We start from the raw sequence: 13,375 nt of genomic DNA, 5'->3' as shown, positions 1-13,375 counted from the left end.
ATGATAAATAATTGTCCAGCTCTAAGGCTCTTTCTAGGGTAAGCAAAGTGCTTCGAAAAAAAAATTTGATGTCTAAAGTAGGTGGCCACATCATACTTGGTAAAGGGTGGAATTGAAGATCTCGACACCTTTCCATGCCTGTTGCAATAAAAACAAAGCTATTTAGTTCATACTTATTAAGCCCAGTAAACACTAAGATGCAAGACTAGCTAATCAAATCATAGGGCGGTATACGAGAAATGACACAGTAGCGGGTGACGGGCCACGCGCATGCGCGCCAAGGTCGCCGCTCACCGCGACTCCTGCGCCGACTGGTCGACGACCGATCTGCTCAATATTGTGCATTAATTCAGTTAACAGTTTATTATTTAATGTAGGGTCTAGAATGTTCGATTAATTTTTTTAAATTAATTGGTAATTTGAGGTGGTTTAGTAACTATATTTAGGGCAATTTTTTACTTATTTGTTCTTCTAAACATCAACGATATGCAAAAATGCATTCGGACTTTACCAGTCGCACAATACAAGTTATACCTACAAAATTATTATAGGCGCTATATCGTAAAATACTTTGACACATTATCGGACAGAAAATGTAAAACAAAATGTACTTTTTCCTCAAAACTTTCAATGTGACAAGGCACACCTCGAAATAAAATTTCGCTATAAAATAATTTGAATACAAAATGTAACACGCACACGTTGAATACATAAGTAGGTATAAACTTCGGAATCCTCTGTATGCCTTTAAAAGGGTTTTTCAAAAGGATTCTTCCGAAAAGGTATAATTTTGCGTTCAATTGACACGAAACACTCAATTTTTCGATAGCGTTAAATGCTATTGAATTTTGTCCCCACGTTTCTGTAGTAAGTTATATGAATATCACTGACATACCTACTCATCATATCTTATAAACACTATAATTAAAAAGAGCCTAGTAACATTATTGTAGACACTTGACCCAATTCTGTTTTCTCAAACACGCTATGCAACAGAGGTCAGATGAAAATATACGTTTGTATTGAAAAATAATACGGTGTTGAGGCACGTACGAGTCGTTTCGTGTCATTGTGATCAAATGAATTATCACCTTCAATTGTCATGTAAAATGTGTGTCAATATCGGCAAAACGCATGCGAAAAAGAATCTATAAAAAATTAAAATCTCTTAAAAGTATAATAATATAGAAATGGCAATATTAGAAGGTTAAGGTGAAAATACCAACAGGACTAATTTCTTAAGAGGTATGTTTCCTAAAACATCGAGGCAAAAAAACTTCAAATGTCCTAACGCTTGCATAAACTATCTCTATAATAGTTGACAGTTATGTTGTGAACAATTTAGCCTTCTATGTAACACAAAGTTAAACAGTTAGAAATAATTTCACACGCTTATAACTAACGTAAAGAAAGGAATTCCAAAACACATACCAACTCATACTGTACCATTTCTATTAACTTAAAAACCATAACGCGTCTCCACTTTTCACTTTCCACATCAAATAATGGAATATAAATTCTTGATGCGAAACGACCGTGTACATTTTCTTCACCATCGTTCAAACCACCATCAGAGTTAATCGTTTCACCCATTGAATAGAAATCAACATACACATAATAACCCAAAGAATCGAATAGAAATTCCCGATCAGTAAACAAAGCCAGACCTTAGTGACGAACTTGAATACCAATGAAAATGTGGACATTCTGAGGGCAATGCCAAGGAACGGTTTTGAGAAAACGATATTCCGATAGTACGTTTACGAAATACAAATGAACGACAAATTCCTATGTCGTCATTATTCGATACGACACATGAGAACCGAACCGGACTAGATTTGTTTACGAAACACATAAATATCGAGGAACTAATACATTAAAGAAGCTACTTAGAAGAGGCTTCAATCCTTGAAGCGAAAATACCAAGATTAGCTTATGGAACATTTATAATGTATCTGCCAATAATATACTGATAATTCACAATAGCAGGTACGACTCCTAAGTACCTATGTACTTCAATGATAAAAATACAATTCTAAGAAACCCACCCACTGTAAAAACCAATGTTATGAATGATGATATAGAAGCATGTAAATTATGTTTGCGGTTGCCAATGCCTATAAACAATACAAAGTTATTTATTAAAATTGCTTTTTTCACATTCAATGTTATTCTAAATTCGCTTGGCAATGTTCCAGCTATGCAAAAATCATCGCATGAAAAAATATAGACCGTGTGTACTGCATATAAATCACGTCATTGTATACCAGCTTTGTTGCATCTTTTGAATTGTGTAGGCATTTTTGCTGCGAACCTAATTCTATCTTCTTTTGCGCACGTGGCATTTTCAGAAAGTATTCACTCAACATTTTGTCACTCATGTCTTTATACGCATTTTTCTTTGTTTCCAGAATCGGTCTTTGCGGCTTTGATAACCCACACAGAGATCAAAAGACAGAAGAAGTCAGAAGACACATAGGACAAGTAAGTTGTACACATTCATTTATAATTCTACGCACACTCATTACCATTCTAGACAAATAACTCTTCTCAAAAATACGCGAGTACTAATATGGCAAATGGTCCATAATGAGTACATAGATTCAAGCTAGATAACTATCTTAGATCTGTGATAGGTCAACGTAGAACTAATGCTAATGATGGAGACACGCATGACACTGATATACCGTCAACTGATGAGCGTTGACACCCACACTAAAAACTGAGATGAGTTCATGACCAAATAGGCAAATGCAGAAATAACTAAGTACTTTAACAAATCGAATTAATTTTGCAAGCGTTAAAATTTGTAATGATGATAATTGAATAATGAATTCTTAGAAATATAGCTTTGATTCTGTTATCAGAGCAGATCTTGTTTTTGTGGAAATTCATGTCGAAGGCACCATGATTGATAACAATCTATACATTGATCATGAATGAACGATGGTGATGTCAAATGCTCAGCTAGGACCACCCACCACGAAGATTTTCATTAACAATCAGGATACTAATGAAAACATCAAAATAAAAAATCCACATTACATAGTCAAAATAGAAGGAATCACTGTCAATCATGAACCAACCCATCACGTTAGCAATGAAACAAAAAAATTGACAGACGATCAACAAGTTGCTGCAAGCAGAAACAATAGTTGTTCACAAGGAAGTGATGGAGAACATTTTAATATCGATATGCATACTGTGGCTATGGAAATATTAGACAATAGGATTGAAAATCCTGATACAAATGAGATGCGGCACCTAGCTGTCAAATACAAGGTTACAGATACCGATAGGAACGAAAAACAAACATCTAGCCTTAAGTGTGTCTAGTTCTTTATCATTGACTGGGTTGTAGGTCATTAGAAAGAGTACTGTTTTAAGCTCTTTTCTTCTAATGAGTCCTCGTAAGTAAATACCAATAGTGTATAAAAATGGCTCGTGCCAAAAAGATTTACTGATATAGTCGTGACTTTGGGCACGGTTTAAATGGGCAATCCTGTAATTTCACAAGGTATATCTATAATCGATTATAACCAAATCGGCCTAGAAGTAATTCAAATTGTATTTGCTCAACTGAATCCAATTTTATCGATCACCTTGGGAGTAAATTTGAACTCGATATAATCACCATGATTATTGTTGGTGCGATTGATTATACAGACGGACAAACATACAATTGTGATCGTAATAAACTTGAGTAAGGCTAGGAGCTTAATGAGACAAATGATCACCAGCTTTTATTACCCGTAGCTAACTTACGTTCTTGAAACAAATAAGATTCTGTGAGGTCAGCCTGATCTGCCCATATCCGGCCTAATATTTAGATTAAAGCAGATTGATTCGTTACAGAGTTTCTTGATTTCAAAACAGACAAATTATAGTGAGACGAATTATTATGTGGTTGTTGGGTGTGCTAACCTGTCACTTATCTTGCAAGCATTTGATCTTTAACCTCAGACATTGAAATTACAGGTGGTTTTAAAAACCGCAAAACATACAAAGTAAGAATAGGTATTGAATCTGTAGAATTAAATGTTAAATTAAATCTTGACATATTTTAATTACGTTAGTCCAATTAATATGTAAGACTTAAAATATGCTAGACATGACACAAGAGGAATTCAAAATTTCTCAAACATCATTCACCCTTCCACACAACTCGATATATAAAACCACTGGCTTCGAGTAAATTATCTACAGCTCACTGGTTCCAAGGAATTTGGTTCTACCGCGCGACAATTATGCGTTTCGTCAATACACATGCAACTTCCCACTACCGGTATAGCTGTAATGAAATGTTAATGTATTCCTCTGTTCAGTACGTGGATAGAGGAAACATTTTTAATGGAGGAAATGGGATTGAATGATTTGCGCATACTTCGGATAAAACATCGGATTTATAAATGCAGTCGTGTGGAGATTTAGCAATGAGTGAACATGTTGACGTAACTCTTCTAAGACCATACAGAATTGTAGGAGATAATAAAAATCTAATAATTTCAATTATACATTAATAATTTTATAGACTTATGCTAATCAATTTCAACGAGTTAATTTAGTTCTAGACACCCAAAAAAGTTGTGCTACTTCTTTAACATCCAATCATTCCTAACATATTTATTCTGCTCGTAAATAATAAAATTAGATGACTCTAAATTGCGACGAAATGTAATAAACAAATGATGTAAAATGTTGGTACTAAGCAATCGTGATCTCAACATCCGTTAATAAAAATATTTACGTTATCATAGATACGAACCAGGAAACAGTACTTAATGAAACACATGCACAAAATTCCACATGAAATAACAAAAAGAGTAAAAACATTAATAATTTTAAACAAAACATACTAGACGAGGAAGCGTCAGTCTCATTACGTATTCCACAAGATTTCTATCAGAACAAACGTAAACTTAGTTCGTGTATTAAACATTCGCTTTCAGTGTCTTTCCAAATGACAAGGCCATGCAAAGGTTACCTGTCATGGGTCTAATTTAAAATGAAGACATTAAAGTATCTAAATATATTTTCATTAAGATTCCTTCATTAAAATGCATCAATTTATTATCTAGGTATCTTGTATTGTTAATACTTTTCGCTTGTTCTACATTTTAATGTCTCTATTTAAAATGCTTGTTAGTAGCTATACATAATAATTCACAAAGTGAATTCACTTTAATAATTAACTACATAAGTCTGTACCATAGTTGTTTATGATGGTACTTTTATATTTTCTTTACCAACTGCTTCAAAGTGTAATAAGAAAAGTAACTATAAGTCATAACTTGCGTTGATGGCTATCAACATACTGTTCTCACGTTGTCTTCAACATCATTACACATGCATACTAAAAAGAACAACACATTATTAATAGTTCACCCACTATTATCAAACAAAAAAACACCCATTGTAAAACATTACAAATCGTTTACAAAAACCCTATTCTCACACGTTTAAACTCTAATTGATTTTGATATATTTTTTACTCCAAAATATGACCCATCTTCCGTGTATTTGATTAATTCAGTTATTTATAACAATACATTGACATGCACTTTTGAGTTCGGTAAGGTCATGATGTCATAGGTCAGATTAGTATGTACTTGTTCTATTGTTGAACGCCTTTGTGGTGTCATAAATCATAATGAGATGAATGATGGAAGTAAGAAGTATGGCAAAGACAATGACCTTGCTGATGGTAGATAAGGGAATGAGTTGTGATGTCATAAAGTAACGGGCGATGACAGCACTGGTTTAAAATGTTTGTAAGGTTACTGTCCTTTAGCAGCCTTGGTCTCTCCAGTTGTAATTCCAGACAAACATGAAGTAACTGAGTATACTGTCAATAGTCCCGTTACAGCGGATAAAAGTCTTCATGTCCTTGGAGAGCTTTTCTTTGATAGACTGAGCATCAAGAGACGACGCTTTATTAATAATCAAGTAATATTCAGGTCTCTATTGAAGCATATTCATGATGAAGTATGAAACGAATTCTGTACCGAATATCATATCAATATGATCAAGTTGTATGCAACAATATGAACTGACCTGATGAGAATTTCCCATCTGCCACATACCAAGTCTTGCGCAAGAGACGATTACTTAAAGCTGTAATTAATTTATCAACATCATACTGCAATAGATAATTTACTTGCTAAGTATAACGATCACGACGATATCCGACGAAATAACTAGTTAGAATAACAAGCATACTGGCAGCCAAATCGAGGTCCTGAGTATAATGCTAGTTGCTGCCTATTTTGAGGTATTTCATGAGACAACAGGATCTATATAAATATGTAAGCTATTGTATATTGATGATTTGAGAGTCGCTGTCAGCTTAGATCCCGACAATTTTCACCAATTATACATACTTCGGAATGCAGTCGTGGTGTTATAGATACAATTTAAGCATACCATACATTCAATGGCACACTTAGACCAGTACCAAGACACATTTTGTACTTCCAATAGAACCTTGGTCTACCACATTCACTTTCCATTCATGCTCTGCATTTGTCAGTGCTCAATTTTGAAGCATCCGGCCGATATTATCTTTATATGCCAAGCTTACACATCCTTGCATTAAGGTTGCGACTATAGAAAAAGTCACAACTGGCATTCTGCCATAGGTAGGTACTGCTAACGTAATAGGTTTTAATCAGCCAATGATCTAGCCTGCACGTGCATGACCAAAGTTCATTTCAACTAAGATATTGAGTCAAACTGTAAATTAAATGATAAAGACATTTGAGTACCTAGTCCACAGATGGAACTTGAAGACAAAGTCTCTAATGATGTTAATAATGTTCTGATAAGCTTAGCTGAGTCTAGGGTTAATAGTAACAAAACGTGCACTGATGAAGATGAAAATAACCGACGGAGAAGAAACAAAGCGAAAAATATTCGTACTAGACAATGAGGAATTGAGAATAACCACAAAAGTAAACCAGATGATTATGTTTAACCGCCAACTAAACCTTGATATCGTATTTAAAAACTCATAAAATTGCGTATTGCTCCATGTTATTTTAGCATTATTACTCCGACCACAGTTTCTTAATATTGCTCTAAATCTACAGATAATTTAAAAACAGAACATGAGAACGATCATTTGGTCTTAGTTGCAAGGATTTTATGATGGTTAAAATGTGTTTCTAAATGTTGATTTATTTTTGTTAACAGGGTGTCAAAATCAAAATGGACGACGCCGGTAACATACTCATCAGACGCTACTCCAAGAGTAACGTATTCGTGAAGAGTACGGCAGCCACCAGCAACGAAGAGACGGCTATCGGGCAGGACATAGTCAAACTACCTGGATATTCACTTGAACAGGAGAAAATATTTAAGGTGAGAGATATACTAATAGCAGATGGTAAGGCAAGGAGATAGGAAAGATTTAAAGACTTAACTTATTTTATAATAAGGAAGTTATTGCAAGCAATAGATACAGCAATGGGAACATGCTGTCCAGATAGAAACAGTGATGAATAAACTAAGAAATCATTTAGATAACAAAAGCAATAGAGATATTAAGCATCCATTAATGTTTTATACAAATACATAAATATATAATCCGAAACGCTTATTAAAACAAAGCCATTATCAAAGAATGTAAAAAACACCGTATGCGTAATATTTTAAGTGTTACAAATATGGTTTAACAATGTAATATAAAAACTTAAGCATCAATGTCGAGTCAAAAAAATCGTAACTATGTAGTTAAAAAATGTTCACAAGTAAAGTTAAATTTTAACCGTTCAAGCAAACTCGTTGTTAAGTACAAATCTATTTTAAGTAAACAAATGTAACAATTACTACCGTACCTACTTCTTGAGCTAACAAAAAACCTTGTACCGTAATAAGTTTTTATGATGCAAAATAAATAACATCATTAGCATGTCTTGCTTTGATAAACTTACAACCACAATTTGTACCAAGTCCAATAGGTGCATCTAATTGCACGTTGCTAGCTTATCCTTCCTCTTGCACCACGTTATTAACTAAATTATCGTCCAAAGAAAATAAACCACTATTCTAGTCTTTACTGCTATCAAAATATGAATTTTGGTATCTAATTTATGGGCAAGCAAGGTAAACTGGTTCGTTGTAAGCATACCAAGCAGGCGTCAGTAGTTATTTCCGTCAAGATAGATGCGTTTATGAAATAAGATGTCGTAACATTTGCCTATTAATTTCATGGTTGCCCACATAATGATCTAAATTGCTTGGAAGCCGATGAACGCTCGGATGTTCTGGAGAAATTACTTGTTTGGTAACTCAAACATCGATTTTTTCTTTCATATTTTGTAAGAGTAAAAGTTCTATCGACCGATTAAAAATATTCACTCACGTCTTTTTGAACTCGATCACACACAATAGGTGGCTATTGTTCGTCTGTTACTTCACCTTTTGCTGCTTCTGCCTCCGTAATTTCCTTATGTTCACCGTTATTAAAGACAATAATCATCGTAGAAAAAAATTAAGAGGCCGAAGCATTACTCTAATGCGCGTTGCGTTAGTGCATCAGTCATTTGTGGCGCATCACGACTGCACAGATTGTGTCCGAGCACGATTCACTCTGACCATGACATTGCCACGTAATTTCATTTTACCAACATTTTAATCTTACGAAATATTTTCCGAGCGTGCACTTTGAAGACGAGTTATTGTTAATAAAACCGGTATGCATGCACACAGGATTTTGTAGAAGGTTGGCACTTTATTAGCGTGTATGTGATACATAAGGTGAATATTATTTAATTTAATTTAACATTTGTAATCCGATAGGCTTGCGAAGTAGTAGATGGCTGTAACAAGAATACAATTCAACGAGTAAGGGCCATGACATTTGTAAACACGATACTAATGACAAAGCGAACGCAAATGTGAATATAATAACTAAGAACGACCACAAATTAGTCGGTTCAGCTGTTATTAAAGCTACTTTCATCGTAGCGCTAACCGACAGCATGTAGGTACAAGATGTGGTACAAAACAATGGAGAATTCACTTCCTAGCATCCGAAAGATTCATTACTAATTCATACTCCATTACCTACAAGGTTTTACGTAAGTCTGCAGCGAACAATGAGAGAAGATAGCACCATTAAGCAAGGGAAGGAATGGGCATTGCCTCACTTATTTGTTTGGGTGTTATTTTATTTCCTTGGGAGTAACGAAAGCGAATTTGCAGAAAGTGAACCATTGTCCGTGACCAGCGCACTGCCGAAACAATGTGATGCTTCAATTAATGGCGGCTGTGAGAAATATTACACTTCTGATAATATATTTAGGAGCGATGTAATACATTCTGTAATAAAGATTAGGTTATTAGGTAAGATTTCAGAAGTTTTTTTTTTTTGTAAATATGAATTGCGTTTTAAAATTGTGAATAATATAAATCATTCTTTGTCATTCAGTTAACATGAATAAAGCTAGTTATTACTCACGTGGGTTATTATTGATAATTGACGAGAACTGCAACATTGCAACAAATATTTTCATAGGTCACTCATTAAGGCGTTCTACAGCAGTGGAAGTCATCATTAAAAATACTCCAATTTCCTCGAAACAATACCGTCAAGTGTTGAAACTAGTGATCTCTGGGATTTTTTCTGTGCGATCCGACTCGTTTCCCACACCGAATTCCCTCGTGACTAAATTAATATAAAACAATACTATCAGTAGTGTCAACTACAGTTTTTAAATGAAACTAAACTACTTACTTCGAATCTACAATAATGTTGGAATTGTTGTGACATTAATTCTAAGCCACTTCACACATTCCTGCACTATTGTACTGACACCCAGCTATATGATCTATTTCAAAGATACAATTAACTTGCTGTGTTATGTAACATTATATATTCTTCATTTCCATCAAGCCTGTGAGAACGGAAGACTCAAACCATTTGTCTTAACAAAACATTTACGTCAAATCTTCCATTTGAATTTGGTACTTGCGCAAACCACTACAATTCATCACTTCCCAGAACACTCCCAATTATGTTTGTAGCTAGACGAGCTTGTGTTGCAACAATGGAATGTTACAGTTTTAATTAGAATTCTCAAAATGCATCAATATAAGTTGGAGCAGTCTTTTTTGAGTCACCGTCATATGATTTACGAATTACGTCGGCGAAGTTTTTAAAGATAACATCTATATGGTGTACTGGTCCGGGCAGATGGACGGACAACTCGACAACTGCTTGCACTGGTTATGTAACAACTTTATAAGCCTCATTCAATTTCGTCGATGCATCTGACTCGGCGTTTTTGTTTGTCTCTCAGAGTTCCGCGGTTAAATGGGAAATCTTTAAGAATATTTTAGATGATTATGATAGATTTGGATCACGTCGTGCTGGTATTTTTGGTTTTGTAACTTTGATGTTCAAAAGAAATTGTGAAATAGGAGAAAATATTTTTGAAATTGCAATATTGAAAATCATCACAGAATCGCAGCCTAAAGTCTTAAAGTAGATTAACAATATTTTTTATATTTTACTAACCAATTACATCATCATTTCGGGTACATCAGTTCAACACTCGCGCTTGACGTTTTGTAAAGATGGGCCCTACATGACGTCGGCGTAATTTTTGTTTGATCGAGCGATTGTCTTTTCATTATCGAACGATGGCTTGTTATGTAATATTAATTCGATAAGATCTCCTAATTTAGACGCATTCAATCGATCGTCCGACAATTTGTTTTAGATCATCGCTCGTGTTAATTAAGATAAAAAATGTACACGTTATTTGTAACTGTCTGTTATAAGTTTGTTTGTTATTACTTGATTGGTAGTATCGTCATCTTTAATATTATTCCTATTATGATTCATGTTAGGTGTTAGTACTTAATCATTGTTATTTAATTTTGTATTTGTTTTATCATAACGTGGTTTAAACATAATCAAATTAATGTCTATAGATAGCTTCTCTTCCTTATTTTGTATTAGACAATCTAGAACTCTCTCAGTATCTTAAGTTTAAAAAGCATACTTAACATTATCGGAAAAGTCTGCACGTGTTTTAGCCGCTCTACTTTTATGGGTGATAGGAATTAAATCTTCGCGCATTCCAACTTACCGGGGACTATATTGAAGCGGCTTCTTCTTACCTTAACATATCTGTTTAGTTTATAATCTAATTTTCTTTTCTTTTTCCAGTTATTCGACATGAAGAAGTTCCAATCTAACGTGAACCGTGAGCTTCGCCGTTCGTACCCTGACCGCAGGCGGCTGGAGACGCAGTGCCTCAGCGCTATTGCCTTCGTCAAGTCGGACAACGATCTCCTCGACTGCCCCATCTGGGTGCTCATCATCAACGTCGTTGCTATGGATATGCTCAAGTCCAAGCTTCCACCTGGTGAGTATTTCATTTTTTAATAGTTTATGTTATTCATTGATATTTTCTCTATTCGTTATTGTAGTGGATGGATTGGCCAGCATTCTTTTTTCTACAGCTATTTGATAGAAAATTTGATCTTTGTATTTGACCAGTGCAGTTTGTATCACTTAAAAATGCAGGTTTATTAATTCGTCGCTTTAGGATAAAAGAACATCAAAACTCAATTCTAAGAAATGTAATAAAAATAGTTAGACACAAAAAAGTGTACAAGCACAAAGTAACTTGTCCTTGCATTATTACGTTATGTTTTATTTTTGCTATTTACACAATAACGGATTATTTTTGACCAAGTTATCTGTTGTCTGGATTTGTATGAACATAGGTTTTGCTTAGTCTGTTTGCAATTTTTTCAACTACCTTGTGTACTCTTATAATATATCATCAAGAATCTACAGCATTTTTTATCAGGCTTTCTCAATTTTTGTCCCCATAGCAACTAAATTCGGGTATAAATATCTTGAGACACATTTACAGTCGGCTAATTTTATACCTCTCATAAGATTTGATACTGAAGACAAAAACAAATAAAACCAATGCAGGTTTTAGGATTAGCGATAATATGCACTTTGATGAATCACTTGGAGGGCAAAAAGTGAATTGTTTTGTTCGAAAAAAGACTTCACATTACTTTTTATTACAGCGAGACAATTTAGGAGAATATTTAAAACGTTTTTACTGCGAATTTAATTATCATTACTTATGACAAATGACGTGTTAATCTAACGCAAATCTGCATAAAAATCTTTGGAATCTTCTAGAATATTTTCAAAAGTTTCTCTTTTAAATACTTGATTAATTACATTTTTGTCTTTACCGTGTACTTCGTTTATTATTTAATTAACACTATCATTACCAGCGTTGGTTGACACAAGGGCTTTAAATCCGGTTGTCACGTCAGCGATCGACCTTGGTTCAACAATGTTCACTGTCACTTTCTAAGCCTTTGCAGATTGTATCTGTCTTAATAATCTGTAGTAGTTGGTCCTGATATAGTGTAAATTTCCACAAAAATAGGTCTAATAGACGAGAATATTGTAAAAGCAATTTAAGTTTTATAAATCACTTAAAATTAGAAAGCAAAGTCCTCCGCTGCCTCTGTCTGTTTGTTCGCGATAAATTCAAAAACTGCTGCATGGATTTTCATGCGGTTTTCACTAATAGATTGACTGACTTGTAAAGAAGGTTAAGGTGTATTTAATTTTATACAAATCTTACCAACAATACTTTGCCCTCTAACAAAGCTTTATGCCAGTAATGATAGATAATAGGGGTTAAAGTATGAAATTGCCGATTTGTACTGAAAACCTAAATTGTATTTTTTTTTAATTTTTAACAAACTTATTTAATCAAAATAGTTGCCATTATTATCTATACATTGCGGTCATCTAATAAGAAGGTCATTTATGCCTTTACGATAGAACTCTGAGGATCTAGACTGCACAAACAGTGTGAAAGAATTTTGTTCTGCCTCCTGGGAAGAAACTTCTTGTGACGTAGATAATTGTCCAAATCACAAAAAAAATGGTCGTCCGTTAGAGCAAGGTCTGGCGAATATGGAGGAAGACGAATAGTTTCCAACTGCAGTTCCTGAAGAGTTAAAACGGTTTATTTTGCTGTATGAGGCCTCGCGTTGTCATGGAGCAATAGCGGTGAAGGTCGATTCATGAGTCGTGGCTGTTTTACTGCTAATTTTTCAACATTATTCGGTGTTCGGCTGGGTATCTGGGTAGTTTGACTAGGATCGGCGTTCACCGTCTCTCTTAATTTCTCGTTAATCACCTGTCAGGCGGTCTTTCTCATGGCTCGTTCTTCAAGTCGAAGTTTCCACCACGAAAGCGTTTAATCCAAAATCGCACGGCGCGTTCTTTAGCAGACACCTCTTCAAATGCAGCATTGATATTGCGGGCTGTTTCTGCCGTTCAATCCCGCGTCGGAACTCATATTCAAAAATTACTCAA

The 13,375-nt window shown here is 34.6% G+C and overlaps 1 protein-coding gene across 5 annotated transcripts in view; it reads left to right on the top strand.

Annotated features, from left to right (window-relative positions):
* LOC110372922 (uncharacterized) overlaps positions 1-13,375 on the top strand; it is a 161,160-nt gene that overhangs the window by 133,755 nt on the left and 14,030 nt on the right. For all 5 annotated transcript variants that reach the window (XR_010278175.1, XM_064043652.1, XM_021329948.3 and 2 more), the window contains 3 exons: positions 2,412-2,484; positions 7,192-7,359; positions 11,177-11,375. Coding sequence is in view for 4 of the 5 variants with exons in the window: in XM_064043652.1 (XP_063899722.1) it covers positions 2,412-2,484; positions 7,192-7,359; positions 11,177-11,375 (440 nt within the window). In the remaining variant the exon portion in view is untranslated. The remainder of the gene's footprint in view (positions 1-2,411; positions 2,485-7,191; positions 7,360-11,176; positions 11,376-13,375) is intronic.

The sequence above is a fragment of the Helicoverpa armigera genome, chromosome 3, assembly GCF_030705265.1.
Source record: "Helicoverpa armigera isolate CAAS_96S chromosome 3, ASM3070526v1, whole genome shotgun sequence".
Taxonomy (NCBI): Eukaryota; Metazoa; Arthropoda; class Insecta; order Lepidoptera; family Noctuidae; genus Helicoverpa; species Helicoverpa armigera.
The sequence above is the reverse complement of the archived record's forward strand: the minus strand, read 5'-3'. Positions and strand labels throughout refer to the sequence as shown.